Consider the following 17,400-nt stretch of genomic DNA (forward strand, 5'->3'; position numbering starts at 1 on the left):
GTGCAGGGAGGCCAGAGTGTTTTTAATAGGTAAGCGTTACTACTCCGCTTCTGGAAGCTACTTAGAGCATAGGCATAGCCGTGGTGATAGCAGTAAAAACTAAAAATCAAGATATTGCTTCGCCCAAGGTTAAAGTTAAATAGTCTATAGACTAGAATGCGGAAATGACAGAATGACTTGCATCTGTTTTTTAATTCACACATTGCCGTGATCATATACCAGCAACAGATATTCATACCACTACACACTCCGCTGGTCATTTACTAGACCCTGTCTTTACCAATATCCCGGAGGCCAGGGCTGACCCACCCAAACCCATGGGATGGACTGACCACTTTCTTATCAGATTTACGATAATGGTAAGAGAATTGCCCAATAAAGAAGTGTCTACCTCTTGTCTTAAGAGACCATGGCATAAACTTCAAACTGGTGACCTTCTCACCACTTTAGGAGAATTCCATCAGAAAGCCACTAAGGATATCAACACGTCCTATGCTGCTTTCCAGGACTGGATTATTAAAGGTCTTGACACCCTTATACCAGCTAAATGGACTAAAGGTCGTAGTTCCCCCTCCAACCCATGGTATAATGAAAATCTGAAAATTATGCGGAAAGAGTGTAAAGTAGCTGAGCATAGTTGGAGAAAGGAGTACAAAGACAGGGATAAAGCTCTTTACCTGTCCAAATTAAAACTCTATCACAAAGCCATGCGCGCTGCGCGTGCGTCCTTCTACGCAAAAGAAATCAACTCCAGCACTAATCCTACAAAAACTATTTTTAAATTGGTGCAAAAACTTCAAAATTGCGGCAATCCAGCCTCCTGTATTACCTCCACACAGCAGTGTGAGGATCTCGCCGTTTTCTTTATAGATAAGGTGAGGAAAATGTATAGTGCCTTCTCACAGGATTTTCCCGACCTCACTAATCTCGTTAATCCACCTATCAAGGGCACAAGGCTGACTCTCTTACCTGAAATTTCCCATGACGACCTAGCTAAACTTTGTAGAAAGGTTAAGTCCGGCTCCCCTTCAGATCCCATGAGACCGGCCCAATTTCTTGAGTCTTTAGATTTTTTTCTCCCTTCCCTGGCCACGCTACTCAATCTCTCCTTTTCTTCGGCTGTGGTCCCAACCTGCTGGAAACAAGCATGGGTCACCCCTATTATTAAAAAGCCTACCTTAGACCCCACAAAGTTGGAAAACTTTAGACCCATCTCGCTACTCCCCTGGGTGTCTAAGCTAGCAGAAGCCCACGTGAATAACGTCCTGTCCCACCACATGGTCCAAAACAACATCTTGGACCTATCTCAGAATGGGTTTAGGCCAGGTCATAGTACCGAGTCTGCCCTTTTGTCCACCACCGAACACCTCCGGAATATACTAGATGCCGGTCAGAGTGCTGCGCTGATTCTGCTTGATCTCAGCGCAGCCTTTGATACGGTTTCCCATAACATCTTGCTAAACGCCTTGAGGCTATAGGGATTAGTGACCTCGCCCTTGACTGGTTCCGCTCATTCTTGAAGGACAGATCCTTTCGGGTCTCAGCTCCTCCGTTTATGTCCCGGTCCCACTCCATCGGCCAAGGAGTCCCCCAGGGCTCTGCACTCAGTCCATCCCTTTTTAACCTTTATGTGCAGCCTCTCTCGGCAGTGGCCAAAGAGTGGGACCTCATGCTGGTGTCGTACGCTGACGACACGCAGCTGGTCATCACACTCACTGAGGGCCCCTCTATTTCGGCCAAGAGATTTAGGGATGGTCTGGCTGCAGTTGCCCAGTGGATGACGGGAAACTGCCTACAGCTGAACGCTGGGAAAACGGAGGTGCTGCTTCTCGGAAAAAACTCCAGTTATTGGAGTGATCACTGGTGGCCTTCCTTGCTGGGCCCCATCCCATCACCGAAAACTCTGGTGAAAAACTTGGGTGTATGGCTGGACTCCTCGCTTAGTTTTCAGACCCACACAAAGAAAGTGGCTGCTACTTGTGTGGGGCCTGCTGAGGAGCCTCAACCCAATACTCGGTTTCTTTGATTCCAAAACTCGCCAGCTAATAATCCAATCCATCATTCTCTCCCGGTTGGATTACGCCAGTGTTCTATTTTTAGGCGCCAATAAAGCAGAGATAGCACAGCTGCAACGGGTACAGAACTCAGCGGCAAGGGCCGTGGTGGGCCTCCCCCATAGGTGCTCCGTTAGAGCTACTATCCAAAGATTACACTGGCTTCCTATCGAATCTAGAATTCAATTCAAGACCCTCACTATTGCTTTTAAAATTCTTAAATCAGAATGTCCTGAACTTCTACGCCCGCTCTTAGTACCTTACATCCCTCAACGCAATTTGCGTTCTTTAGGTCAACACCTTGTGACTGTTCCTCGAACGAAACTCTGTCGTGTTGGGGGCCGCTCCTTCAGAGTTCTGGGGGCAAACCTTTGGAACTCTCTGCCACCGAACATTCGCTCCCTGAATAACTTGTCCACCTTCCGGAAGGCAATTAAAACTCATCTGTTCCCACTGTTTTAGGCCTTCTGTCTTTCCCTCCCCTTTTCCCTCAGCAGGTATTTTATGGTTTTTAGCGCCGGGACGCCTCGTTGCTGGGGCAGCTGTTCGCGCTTAATCAAATTCATAACATAACATAACATAACAGCACTGGTGAACTAGGCCGTAGTTTATAGTTTAACTTAGAGAAAAGCATGAACATATACTACCAAAGACAGATATTCCCTGATAATAACTGCACCAGCATAAATAAAGTGCAATGAGTAATGACTGAGCACCGCGATTATGTTTGGCCCAATGTTTATCCTAGTCATCCGTTGACGCGAGGGTGTATATGATAAAACGTCCCATGGAGGTTAATACAGATAATGTAGCGAACATACCGATAGCAGCTAACGTCTCAAAAGTAAGTGGGCCAAGTGTTTATCAAAAGGTATGCGGACACGTGCAATTGTTAACAAACATGACGTGGCTGTCTGACCGGGAGAAGACGAGTTCGTTATACAGGTGATAAAACATATTATAAGAGTGGGGGTTCAATATCGTAGATATGTACCAGTCATTTTTCGATTCAGTACATCAATAAGCCCTTTACGCTAAATAGGCCATACGAGTTGTGTTCTAATATTCTAATAGTCTAAAGAAACGTATCACACTATAATAATGAACACATAGGGCGTAGCATCGAGAGAAAACAATTTTCTAACAATTCTTCTTCTCTTCTGTAGGAGGTTGAAAAGTAATTTGGCACCTTTCACCTACAGGTTTCAATCTACCGGTTGCATGAACATTACAACAACTATATCAGGTAAATCTCGAGTATGTTTATAACCAATTAGGCCCTTTTATAATTGACACATGGAGTGATGGTATTTTTCCTTTCTCCTTGAAAATAGCTCCTCATGCCGCTATATTTAAAAGCGGGAAATATATATATTTTTTTAATAATCACCTCCAATCACGGCACATCTGCTAGCTGTGTATATGAACCAGTAATCTCATTCTTGTGGTAAGCCCGGTGTGTTTTCTGATTCCTATCTAAACTGGATGAAATAGTAGAGACAAAATAGGAGTAATGCTCTTTGTAAATTTTCCCCTTCGACCCTGTTTTTAATCCATGAATTACTGCATATTGGTGGCACCATCGAACCTAACAATTGCCAATTGGCTTTTAAATTGAGGTATGTATAACACCACTGATACGGGGAGCTATATTTTTGGATTCACCATTGAGAACATCCTTATTTCCTTTTTGTCCTTTTTTTAGGGATGATACAGTAATCCCTAATACGAAGTGGGATATTTCCAAAACCCATATTCAACTTAAGCACATTGATTTAACAAGGTTCTAGCGAAATCGAATCATAAGATCTTCCTACCTTCGGTAGGTATGGAATTAGAATTGTGACTTTATTGGTCTAATATGGGTCATGGGTAGTGACTAAAATACTATGTGAAGTGTGGTCTTCGAGGACAATAAAGTAGATTGTCTTTAATGGCTATGTTTTTTATTCTTTTAATTTTTTTAAATGCTATTCAATTGACATTGATAATTGATTGATACACCCACGGGTTATCTTAGAGACAGATGTATATTGTAAAAGATGAAGTATGATCAGACCAAGCGAGATGGAGAAATGATATATGAAATGGTTAGTAATACAATGTTTTTGTTACCCAGAAAACTGTCCTGAAGAAGGTGAACGATTATGAACTCACCGAAACGCAGCGTCGACTATTTGTTTTCTTGTGTTATATTTGATTGTGAAGTGTATTTTAAGATGAATTGTTTTTAACTCTGCTAGTGTATTTTTATGGAATAAAATTTGATATTATCCCATTCAGCTGGATTTTTCATGTGGTACTGACTTTTGTCACTGTATATTTTATTTTCATATGTATTTTGGATTCTGACGTAACTCACAGCACTGTGTAATACCCATGATCCAAATTAGTCTATATAGAAAGTAAGGACTTTTTGCTTTTTCAAAGCCGTGATTTGAGCCAGCAGGAAGCAGAAAGGAGATAGACGGAATAGTGGCCTTGCGACAAGGAGGGAGAGTTGGACTGGTAAGAGCTAGGCTGTTTCCCGTATTTTGTGTTCAGTAATGGTTGCCCAATTAAGATTGGCTTACACTGTATCCATCTCACAAAAATAAAAGGTTAAATGTGTTCTGCAGAAAATTATAATACAATTGGCATTTTGGCTAACGGTGTCATTAACAAAATGATTAAATACAAGTTCCTTGTGGCCTACTGTTTATGTTCTGCCTCTTTAGAACAGATTTCTGGCCTCACAAACATGGTCTAAAAGGATGTCAAGTAGAGGACTCAGGTCAGCTAAATAGGACATGTTACACGTCAGTGTTTTCAATGACGAAAATGGCTCTGCACCAAAGTAGAGCAGCACAACGTGTTTAATGATTAATACCATGACTGACATGGTAAACCTTCGAGGGTGACTTAGAGATATGAGCAAACCCTTTATACCAGTACTCGATTGTCTGAAGAGCCCCAGTCCGCCATTTTTATCATCCAGAGCTCGGACACTCCCCTATTTCTCTGAGCCTGCCTGTAAGCCTCACCCCAGTACCTTTCATCTCTCCTCTGTAAACCCCCTACCCCTCATGCTGTGTCTCCACTTACCCTTCACCCCTCTTCCTCTGTAGTTTTCAATATAGACTACCCCCATTGTGTTCAGGGCTCTGCTGGTTTCCTACTATTTAAGCTGCACGCATGCAAGCTTTTGCCTTTTTATATATTGGGCCCTCTTCATTGAGAGCTGATGCCTTAACAGAAAGTGTTTCCTGCAATGACCGCTCAATACTAGCCAGACGCAAAGCAATGGGTTTTAATAGCTGCGCAATATTATCACAGAGTTATTCACATACTTCAGACCAATTTAGGTTTGGGTAGGTGGACCATCACATTGTCCTTGAAGATGGTCTTGAGAGGTCGAAATATAATGTGTCACTTGAGTCTTACGTGGTCTTTTTGAGGAGAAGAGAGCGAGATCTTGAGTGCAGCCTCTTTTCCTTTTCGCAATAGAGACAGTGGGAACCGCGATTATGGGGCCAACAGGAGAATGTGTAGATGTAGATGTGGAAGGCTCAAGGGTACATGTTTTTAAAGACTCCTCTGATGGGTTCACTTCAAGGGACTCCGTATCAGCGATTATAAAGGTCTCCTTACCACCAGACCCACCTCCCAATGAGAGTCTTTTTAAATCAGGGCAATTTCCTTTACAATGGCAGATGTTGCCACCGAACATTCGCTCCCTGAATAACTTGTCCACCTTCCGGAAGGCAATTAAAACTCATCTGTTCCCACTGTTTTAGGCCTTCTGTCTTTCCCTCCCCTTTTCCCTCAGCAGGTATTTTATGGTTTTTAGCGCCGGGACGCCTCGTTGCTGGGGCAGCTGTTCGCGCTTAATCAAATTCATAACATAACATAACATAACAGCACTGGTGAACTAGGCCGTAGTTTATAGTTTAACTTAGAGAAAAGCATGAACATATACTACCAAAGACAGATATTCCCTGATAATAACTGCACCAGCATAAATAAAGTGCAATGAGTAATGACTGAGCACCGCGATTATGTTTGGCCCAATGTTTATCCTAGTCATCCGTTGACGCGAGGGTGTATATGATAAAACGTCCCATGGAGGTTAATACAGATAATGTAGCGAACATACCGATAGCAGCTAACGTCTCAAAAGTAAGTGGGCCAAGTGTTTATCAAAAGGTATGCGGACACATGCAATTGTTAACAAACATGACGTGGCTGTCTGACCGGGAGAAGACGAGTTTGTTATACAGGTGATAAAACATATTATAAGAGTGGGGGTTCAATATCGTAGATATGTACCAGTCATTTTTCGATTCAGTACATCAATAAGCCCTTTACGCTAAATAGGCCATACGAGTTGTGTTCTAATATTCTAATAGTCTAAAGAAACGTATCACACTATAATAATGAACACATAGGGCGTAGCATCGAGAGAAAACAATTTTCTAACAATTCTTCTTCTCTTCTGTAGGAGGTTGAAAAGTAATTTGGCACCTTTCACCTACAGGTTTCAATCTACCGGTTGCATGAACATTACAACAACTATATCAGGTAAATCTCGAGTATGTTTATAACCAATTAGGCCCTTTTATAATTGACACATGGAGTGATGGTATTTTTCCTTTCTCCTTGAAAATAGCTCCTCATGCCGCTATATTTAAAAGCGGGAAATATATATATTTTTTTAATAATCACCTCCAATCACGGCACATCTGCTAGCTGTGTATATGAACCAGTAATCTCATTCTTGTGGTAAGCCCGGTGTGTTTTCTGATTCCTATCTAAACTGGATGAAATAGTAGAGACAAAATAGGAGTAATGCTCTTTGTAAATTTTCCCCTTCGACCCTGTTTTTAATCCATGAATTACTGCATATTGGTGGCACCATCGAACCTAACAATTGCCAATTGGCTTTTAAATTGAGGTATGTATAACACCACTGATACGGGGAGCTATATTTTTGGATTCACCATTGAGAACATCCTTATTTCCTTTTTGTCCTTTTTTTAGGGATGATACAGTAATCCCTAATACGAAGTGGGATATTTCCAAAACCCATATTCAACTTAAGCACATTGATTTAACAAGGTTCTAGCGAAATCGAATCATAGGATCTTCCTACCTTCGGTAGGTATGGAATTAGAATTGTGACTTTATTGGTCTAATATGGGTCATGGGTAGTGACTAAAATACTATGTGAAGCGTGGTCTTCGAGGACAATAAAGTAGATTGTCTTTAATGGCTATGTTTTTTATTCTTTTAATTTTTTTTAAATGCTATTCAATTGACATTGATAATTGATTGATACACCCACGGGTTATCTTAGAGACAGATGTATATTGTAAAAGATGAAGTATGATCAGACCAAGCGAGATGGAGAAATGATATATGAAATGGTTAGTAATACAATGTTTTTGTTACCCAGAAAACTGTCCTGAAGAAGGTGAACGATTATGAACTCACCGAAACGCAGCGTCGACTATTTGTTTTCTTGTGTTATATTTGATTGTGAAGTGTATTTTAAGATGAATTGTTTTTAACTCTGCTAGTGTATTTTTATGGAATAAAATTTGATATTATCCCATTCAGCTGGATTTTTCATGTGGTACTGACTTTTGTCACTGTATATTTTATTTTCATATGTATTTTGGATTCTGACGTAACTCACAGCACTGTGTAATACCCATGATCCAAATTAGTCTATATAGAAAGTAAGGACTTTTTGCTTTTTCAAAGCCGTGATTTGAGCCAGCAGGAAGCAGAAAGGAGATAGACGGAATAGTGGCCTTGCGACAAGGAGGGAGAGTTGGACTGGTAAGAGCTAGGCTGTTTCCCGTATTTTGTGTTCAGTAATGGTTGCCCAATTAAGATTGGCTTACACTGTATCCATCTCACAAAAATAAAAGGTTAAATGTGTTCTGCAGAAAATTATAATACAATTGGCATTTTGGCTAACGGTGTCATTAACAAAATGATTAAATACAAGTTCCTTGTGGCCTACTGTTTATGTTCTGCCTCTTTAGAACAGATTTCTGGCCTCACAAACATGGTCTAAAAGGATGTCAAGTAGAGGACTCAGGTCAGCTAAATAGGACATGTTACACGTCAGTGTTTTCAATGACGAAAATGGCTCTGCACCAAAGTAGAGCAGCACAACGTGTTTAATGATTAATACCATGACTGACATGGTAAACCTTCGAGGGTGACTTAGAGATATGAGCAAACCCTTTATACCAGTACTCGATTGTCTGAAGAGCCCCAGTCCACCATTTTTATCATCCAGAGCTCGGACACTCCCCTATTTCTCTGAGCCTGCCTGTAAGCCTCACCCCAGTACCTTTCATCTCTCCTCTGTAAACCCCCTACCCCTCATGCTGTGTCTCCACTTACCCTTCACCCCTCTTCCTCTGTAGTTTCCAATATAGACTACCCCCATTGTGTTCAGGGCTCTGCTGGTTTCCTACTATTTAAGCTGCACGCATGCAAGCTTTTGCCTTTTTATATATTGGGCCCTCTTCATTGAGAGCTGATGCCTTAACAGAAAGTGTTTCCTGCAATGACCGCTCAATACTAGCCAGACGCAAAGCAATGGGTTTTAATAGCTGCGCAATATTATCACAGAGTTATTCACATACTTCAGACCAATTTAGGTTTGGGTAGGTGGACCATCACATTGTCCTTGAAGATGGTCTTGAGAGGTCGAAATATAATGTGTCACTTGAGTCTTACGTGGTCTTTTTGAGGAGAAGAGAGCGAGATCTTGAGTGCAGCCTCTTTTCCTTTTCGCAATAGAGACAGTGGGAACCGCGATTATGGGGCCAACAGGAGAATGTGTAGATGTAGATGTGGAAGGCTCAAGGGTACATGTTTTTAAAGACTCCTCTGATGGGTTCACTTCAAGGGACTCCGTATCAGCGATTATAAAGGTCTCCTTACCACCAGACCCACCTCCCAATGAGAGTCTTTTTAAATCAGGGCAATTTCCTTTACAATGGCAGATGTTGCTTTTATCAAAACGGTGTCTAAAGCAGTTATAGTTACCCCCTCAGATGCTGGCAGAGTTGTCTTCTTCGTCCCCATCTTTCTCCTCTATAAGCTGGACTTAAAGCACCATTTCAGATCCCAGGCATTAGAGAGGGTGCCCAGCCCAGCCTCCTCCGGGCTCCGATGGGTGTGGACGGGCCCGCCTTTGGCCCGGGCTTAGCCCGGGCACGCCCCAACACACGTCCAACGCCACAGGAGCGAGGAGTGCATTTATGCATGGTGAGCAGGATTCACAGTAGGGGTTTACAGGAGTGGTAGTCTCCTCAGCAGTGCAGCGTGGAATAACAGCTCATGGAGTCCCCCCCTCAACAAGTCAGGAACTCCAGGAGCTGTTGTCCTCAGAGGTCTTTCTCTTCCTCCCTGCACAGCTCCTCCTTCTCTTTCTCTCTCTGCTCCATGGTCTCTGCTTGTTATGTTTTCCTGGCCTCTCAGTCCGAGGCCTTGGCTGCTTGTCCTGCAGCCTCCGTTTTGCCCACATAATTTAGTCTACCATGTCGCATAATTTGGTCCTCCACTGCTGCATTATTCCTGCGGCCCTGGCTACTCATCCACAGACAGCAACAATGTGAGAGTTCTGGAGAGATAGACAGTGGCTGGTGTACTAGAATTTGTGTCTGGGGAGCACACACTGTGCTCCAGAGAGTGAGACGTGGAAGGCATCACCAGGGGAAGGTGAGAGGCGTGATTGAGGAGGGGGTTGTCCCATGTCAAAAAAGCAGACTGCATGTTTAAACTGCAGCAGTCAGTCTTCACTGGTAGGCCTAAAGCAATGCTTTCTCTGTTAGAATAGTGGATGGCACCATAATGCTGGAACCTACAGGTGACATTTAACTTTTCATGTCTGCACCATTTTCCAAGGTCTTATGTATTACAGTGCATAGAGTGAAGAACTCTGCGTCATTAGCCCAAAAAATTGGGCGATTACATCAAAAAACGATTTCTTACAATAGTGAATTTACAAGCCTGTTTGTAGATGATTTGCTTGTCTGGCATACTGCTGGCAGCATGACAATGCTAATAATATATTGAGCATTAGTACTGTTTGGGATGCCACCAGATAGCTCATTTTGTTGGTGCCCCCATTTTCACCTTTAACCTCTAACTCATTATACTACTGAGGTATAAGTGTGATATGATTTATGATAGCATTGGACTACATTATTTTTTAGATTTGTCCTATCCAAATAATTGTGTTATTATTGTTGGAACAAGCACATGGATGGTTTCTGCATTTATCATTTTTACTCTATAGAATAGTCTAAATCTAAGATGGCATTCAGATTTCCCTATTCCTCTAATACAGACTTTACTACTTATACTCTAAGGATATATGACTATTGATTTACTTCTTTGGTGCGATTGGTATAATAAATGTACAGATGACTCTTGCAGATAAATTAATGATAGATTTGTTTGTAATCTTGCTAAATGCTTTGCATTATAGGTGGCATTTAATTGTGTACCAATTCTTACGGTATTTGAGTACTGATTTACTTCCTTCTTTCGGTTACCTCCTAGATTTTAGTTAACAAAAAGGGAGCTTTTGTGCTTACACTCTACATGTGTTTAGGCAGATGGCACATTTGTCCTGATGAGATGAACTGAGTGCATCCTAGAGAATAAAAATATGATCATCCTCATGTTGGTTGTTTTATTTTGAATATTGTGAAGACCATGACTCATAAAAGTATTTTGAAGTGAACTATTTTACAAGCTTTTGTTTTTAATTTGGATCTGTCACAATCACATCAATCTAGTCTTACACCACAATAGTAGTGTACCATCTGCACAATTTTTGATTTGCTATTTCATTCAAGTCATCTAATTAATTTAATTAATTTCTATTGTTGTATTTTGCTGTGCTATGTTTGAATTGAATTTTCTTGTGTCTTACAAGTGAACTGGTTATTACACTTGACAGAATTAGACCAACTAACCACATGTACTCAATAACCTATGTGCAACCCTAGTTTCAGTTTGGCATGGGGGTTTGCCCTGGGGCGTATACGGTCGTCGGAATAAGGGCATCACACCCCCTATCCTGTTTTGGCATGATAATCTCATATGCTTTATTTTTGTCTGACATCACCGGGGAAACCTGCATGAAGTGAACAGAAATTTTCTAAAATGACCCCTACACCAAGCAAAAGAACTCCCTGGGTGTGGGGGTCACCTTGCAGAGGTTCCATTTATTTCATTATTTCATTGGAAATTTGTGCTTTGAATGTGTGTCAACAAAAAAAGTTTGATGTTGCCATTCTCTGTAGTTGTCCGATGTATAAAATTCCATAAATTAAGTGACTACCTAATCTCTGTCCATTAATTAGGTCAACAATATATCAATCCATGACACATCCGTTGTGGAAGAAAACAATTGTTATTTGAAAACCTGTATTCAAAATGGAAAATTATCAACAGACTCATGCTACTTTCTCTCTCAATTTCTATTTCAGCAAAGCAACAATTAGAGCGCAAATGCAAGCTGGAAACTGGACTTTCGTGACAGAGTTTGTCCTTTTAGGACTCACGGATGACCCAGTGCAACAGGTTCATCTCTTCGTGTTGTTCCTTTTGGTCTATGTCTTCACCTGTCTTGGAAACACTGGCATTACAATATTGATTTATGTGGCTCCCCAACTCCACACTCCAATGTACTTTTTCCTTTCTAACTTGTCCTTTGTAGACCTTTGCTACTCTTCAACAATCACACCCAATATGCTGCATAACTTCTTATCAAGAACAAAAGTAATTTCTTTTCATGGATGTGGAGCTCAGTTTTTCTTCTATGTAGCACTTGCCAGTTCAGAAGGACTTCTCCTGTCCGTTATGGCCTTCGATCGTTTCAATGCAATTTGCAATCCCTTGCGCTATCCTGTTGTGATGACCAAGAGATTCTGTATTGTCTTTGTTGCTATAACATATACATTTTGCTTTCTCACTTCCCTGATAAACACCTGTTACATATTCAGGCTGTCTTTCTGTGGACCAAACCACATCCCCCATTTTTACTGTGACCTCCCTCCGTTGTTGAAGCTTTCATGCTCTGACACGTCGATCAATGAGTTGGTTACATTTGTACTCGGTGGCAGTTTGCAAGTGGGTTCCCTGATCTTAGTCCTCATTTCCTATGCTTATATCATTTACACAATAATTGGTATCAGATCTTCAAAGGGGAGACAGAGGGCATTTTCTACGTGTGCCTCACACTTGGCCAGTATCATCATACTCTACGTTCCTACCCTCTTCACCTACCTCAGGCCAAAATCCAGGTATTCTCTGGACCAAGACAGAATTGTTTCACTGTTCAACACAGTAGTGATCCCAATGTTGAATCCAGTGATCTATTGCCTAAGGAACAAAGATGTCAAGAGCTCTCTGCAAAAAGTGATATCTGGAATATATGTCATGTGAAGTATAAAGTGATTAAGCTCCAATTTATTTATTTTGTTCTAAAAATAATATTAAAAAAGGGAAAAGAATTTTAAGAGTAACATTTAAAAAAAAAAATTAAGGGCATCATTATGCAGTCCATCCATCCTTTTTGTGTGCTACTTTATTTGCCGTAAGTGGTAAGGGTATGCCCAGACATGGATCCCATGCTCACCATGCCACCGGAGTCAAGCTAACCTGGCTGATGAGGGATGATATCCCGTAACTGGTCCAGGATGCTTGTTTTCTGGTCCAGAGAGGCCCTGGCCTGGCAGTTCGGGCTGGACTGTTCCCAAGGGTAGCAGGGACAAAACCTATTTGCATATGTCTGGGTTCATACTGGGGTGGCATGGTGAGCAAAAAAATGTTGGTGGTAACCCAAATCTGAGACTGGGGTGAATGTTTGACAATGTTTAGCACTCCACACCTCATTTTATTGTGTTGCTAAGAAATAAACTTAGCCAAATGCCACTCGATGGCCTTGCATACTCTGCAGTGATTAAAAGTTGTAATCACTGCAGTATGCAAAGGCACCGAGTGGTATGAAGAAGTTCTTACTTTTAGAAACCACTGCATAATTTTAAATTCTGCCAGGATAGTGGAAGAGTTTTATTTTATCAGTAATTCTACATTACAAGAGTAATGCAGAATTACCAAAATTCTTCTGATTCCACCAATGGGAATTAAAATTACTCCCATGTCAATTAATGAGTCATACCCAGTAGGAAGGCGAAGTAACACTGATGGACTTCCAGCATATTGGATGCCCCAGGTCCATGAACCCTAGGTTCACTGTATAGGAGGTTGTTCTCCTAATAAATAAGGTATTCTCCAGGGTGTTACCTGCTGCCTGTTCCTCAGATTTGCTCCTCAGCCATATAGTGTGGGGCACTCTTTCTGCAGTTAAAACATTGCCTAAAGCATAAAGCATCAACTGTGTTTCTTTGGTTGCTCCTGACCGGGAAAAAGTCACTAGTTTGAGCCAACCACGATGGAGTGCTGGCCGGGTGCAGGAACCCAATTAGGCCTACTGAACAAAATACTTTAAATCCTGTTTGTGGAGCATCGATAGATCCCGAGTTGAGCTTGTGTCATGTTGAAGCTAATTCAAGGACCTGCATCGAGAAAGCATCACGCAGACATGGTGTGCTGCATAGTGGCAGTTTCGATGCTGCTATTCAATGCATTGCCATAGTTCTGGTTGGACCACAGCTGGGCTGGCAGAACACCTCCAGGCCCACTTTCAAGTGTACAGGACTGGGGTGGAACCACTTGGGGGGCAAGAACGTAATATGACAGCATAACATTATCCTATGGGAAAGGTAGGCCTCACAGCAGTAAACAATTCATTTAGTAGTTGTTCACTAGCAAGACACTATCATGTTGCCAAGTTAGAAACACCTCAATTTTACATCCAAAACTTTTAAAATTTGCTTTCTTTTCTTAAACATGGTGACATTTGACACACATTTGCTTGCGCGCCTGTCCAGTATATTATACTCTGAAATGGCTTTTCTTACATTTCCACTTCATAGCCATAGTATCACAATATCTTGAACATTCTGAACAAGAGCTAAGTTTACTGAGAAAATGTTGTTGTTTGCTATTGTCCACTCGGCAACTGAGTTATCACAAAATAATACCAACGAACAATGAACGGCCCGGACTGGGACTTCGGCATGGCAACATGGCAACAAGGTTGATGCTTATGATGTAAACAACATCACTGCCTTATTTAGTTAGAGGAGCATTTCGCTGGCACATAGAGGTTGCCTAATGCCGGAATACAAGCCCAGCTGATTCCTGTTTACCTCTTGCAAGTGATGATGCCTAGCTCCTCACCAAGACAGGCATCCTGATGACACCTACCCACAGTTAGCGGTGGAGTTAGCTCACCCTTCAAGTATTCTGACAGATTCACCCACCCTAGGCACACAAGGATAGGTAGTTTTAGGTAGGAGAACAATACATTACAATACATGTATGCAAGCATATCTTCTCTGTAACAGCAATATAGTTGAACTATTTATCTTTTTCACCAATCTCATAATGCTAATTAAGTTATTCTGCTTCCTTCTATTTATTATTGTAGGACACGTAATGTATTCAAGAATTACATTGCTTCAATAAATATTAAAACGTCATGTTGTGTATTACTTGTGTTTCTCTTTGGGTATGCATGAGTTACCAAACAAAAAAGCTTTTAGATACTCCACCACAATTTCCTTGGGGAGTCATGTACTGAGGTTGCACAATCTATTTGTTACCTTGCCCGGTTTGGTGAATAGATGGTGCACTGTGAGCTAGCAGGACTAAGGCCAATATATCCTGATGGGTGCTCAGAATCAGTCTTGCACATATTTGACATTTATGTTGTCCAACAAATGCACAATTTTATGGAGAATGTATAAGCCATACGACAACACGTAAAACATAAAACTACATGTCCAACGTTTTAAATACATTGCATCCTGCCCTATATTCTGTTTAGGGACTGCCCTAGGGGTGACTAAATTATTTAAAAGAAAGGTTTGGGGCAGGAAAAAAGTTTATTTTGCCCGGTCAAAATGGCAGTTTAAACTAAACACAGACTGCAGGCAGGCCTGAGGCATGTTTAAAAGGCTACTTAAGTGGGTGGCACAATAAAGCCCACTGGTTACATTTAGTTTACAGGTCCTGCGCACACGTAGTAGTATTGTACTGGAGACTTACAAGTAAATTAAATGTGCCAGATGGATGTAAGTCAATGTTTTAGGGAATGAGCACACACGCTTTAGCACTGGTTAACAGTCATAAAAGTCCTAAGGTGAAGCAAAAGATGGAGGAGTAAGGTAAACAGTTTGGGGAAAAAACACCCTAAGGCTGACAGGTTTAATAGTGAGACTGAGGAGATGTCTGCCCGTACCAGAATAAACCTGCTTATAAGACTGTACCATTTGGGTGGAGCATCCAGTACCTCCCGAGGATCACAATGGTCAGTGTTTGTATTTAGCCTGACCCAGTGACCCAGAAACTTAAGAGGGATATGCAAATCAAGGGTCATCAGCCAGACTTACATTTTGTATATTCATTTAATATCTTTTTGTGGACCTATTCATAGTCTCCTTAACTAACCAGTATTTACTGTTAGTGCTCTACCCAAGAAACATCTCAAAGTGGGATGACTACATACAGGACGGATGTCAGGAAATTCATGTTCAAGCTCCATTCATATGTTTCCTGGCTTTGACATCTGATGTGTTTGACTTGTGTACTATCTAGAGATCAGGCTTTAGTCACATGCAATTTATAAATTATAAATTACCATCATTGTTAATTTGGTAAATCAAGAGTTGGTTCAAAGTGTTACTGTGCAGTTGTATAGAGTGAAAGTATTCTACGTACTCTGTGGAGCAGAAGTTCTTTTAGAATTACATTATGCTGCAACTAGGCTGCAGGACATATTCGAATATGCAAAGTGGATGTAAACTGTACTTCAGTAATACTTCACAGGGAATTGGTATCAAACCCAGATTCATATAGTACAATTAATAGTGTGTGATTTCATAGAAAAAACATGTTTTTGATACTTCTTGATATGTCTAGGTTTAATAACATACGTTTTAGTGACTTGTTTAAGTAGTTCTTAAGATGTATATATTTTTCTGTAATGTTTAAAGTAGTTCGCTGTTTATTTTAGTGTGCCTTTTATGTTGTTGATTTAATTGTTTGTTTGATGTTATTGGTTAAAGTTGTTTCTGGTTTTATTTTATTGGTTGGGTTAGTAATTTTTTCTGCTTAAATGGGAGAGGCAGGGAGTTCAGCACGTTGGCTCCCGGAAAGCTGAAAGAGCATCCTCTGTTAAGAGCTCTTTTGATTTTGGGAATGGTTGCTAGGGAAGCATCAGTTGATCTCACGTTTCTCTTGGGGAGTAGGATGCAACCAAAGGATGAAAATAACTGGGGCCTCTGCTATTGAGAATTGTCTGGCAATAGAACACAGCTTCAAGGGAATCCAATGCAACTTTATAAGAGCAGGAGCTAAGGGGAAGTGTCTGGCAGGTTTTATAGCAGCCATGCTGCCAGGTTCTGCAAACACTGGAGTCTTGTTAGTCATGACTGAGAGAACCTCAGATATAGTACATTGCAACCGTCCAGTCCGGGCATGATCAGAGACTGCCTCTGGCAAGAAAGCAAGGTTTTTTTCCAGGGATTTTTAAATCCTGAAGCTTTGTCTTGCTACACTCATGATTTGATTGTCAAGAAATAACTTTGAGTCAAACCAAGTTTTTGACTCTTGGCTTGAGTAAAGTTGTAGGGCCCAGAGATTCAGGCTACTAGGCAGTTGACAAGATCGACGATTGTTTGCCATGGATGAGGACCTCAGTCTTCCCAGCGTTTAGCTTGAAACAACTGAGGCTCTTCCATGAAGCCACCTAAGTCAGGGGCACAGCATCGCCACAGTGTTGGCTGGTTTTTGAGAAAGAGTAACAATTAACTGTGTATCATTGGCATACAACTCAATGTTAAAGCCATAACACTTGACGATATCAGCCAGGGGGCACATGTACAGATTGCGACGGGCTCAGGGAGGAGCCCAGGGGCTCACCCTACTGCAATGGAAACACATTTAAATAAAAAGGTTTTTTGCCACCTGAAAAGTGCAGTTCTGAAGAAAGGAGTCCAACCACTGCAAAGCCTTGCCACCAATGTTGTGATTCCACAGCCATTCAGAAATCAGGCTACGGGAAATGTTGTCAAATGCTGCACTGAGATCCAACAGGAGCAATGCAGTGGAGTCTCCTCTGTCCCCAGCTTGATGGATGGATTCAAAGACAGACAATAGTTCCAACATGGTGCTGTATTGAAGGCAAAAGCTCAGTTGA

The 17,400-nt window shown here is 41.4% G+C and overlaps 1 protein-coding gene across 1 annotated transcript; it reads left to right on the top strand.

Moving 5' to 3' along the window:
- The first annotated feature begins 11,582 nt into the window (after positions 1-11,582).
- On the top strand, positions 11,583-12,518 carry LOC146853860 (olfactory receptor 5J3-like). The gene has a single exon (XM_085650419.1). It carries the CDS (start codon positions 11,583-11,585, stop codon positions 12,516-12,518), a length of 936 nt encoding a protein of 311 aa, XP_085506545.1.
- Positions 12,519-17,400: the final 4,882 nt, after the last annotated feature.

Source organism: Triturus cristatus, chromosome 4_1 (genome assembly GCF_964204655.1).
Source record: "Triturus cristatus chromosome 4_1, aTriCri1.1, whole genome shotgun sequence".
In the NCBI taxonomy this organism is placed as follows: domain Eukaryota; kingdom Metazoa; phylum Chordata; class Amphibia; order Caudata; family Salamandridae; genus Triturus; species Triturus cristatus.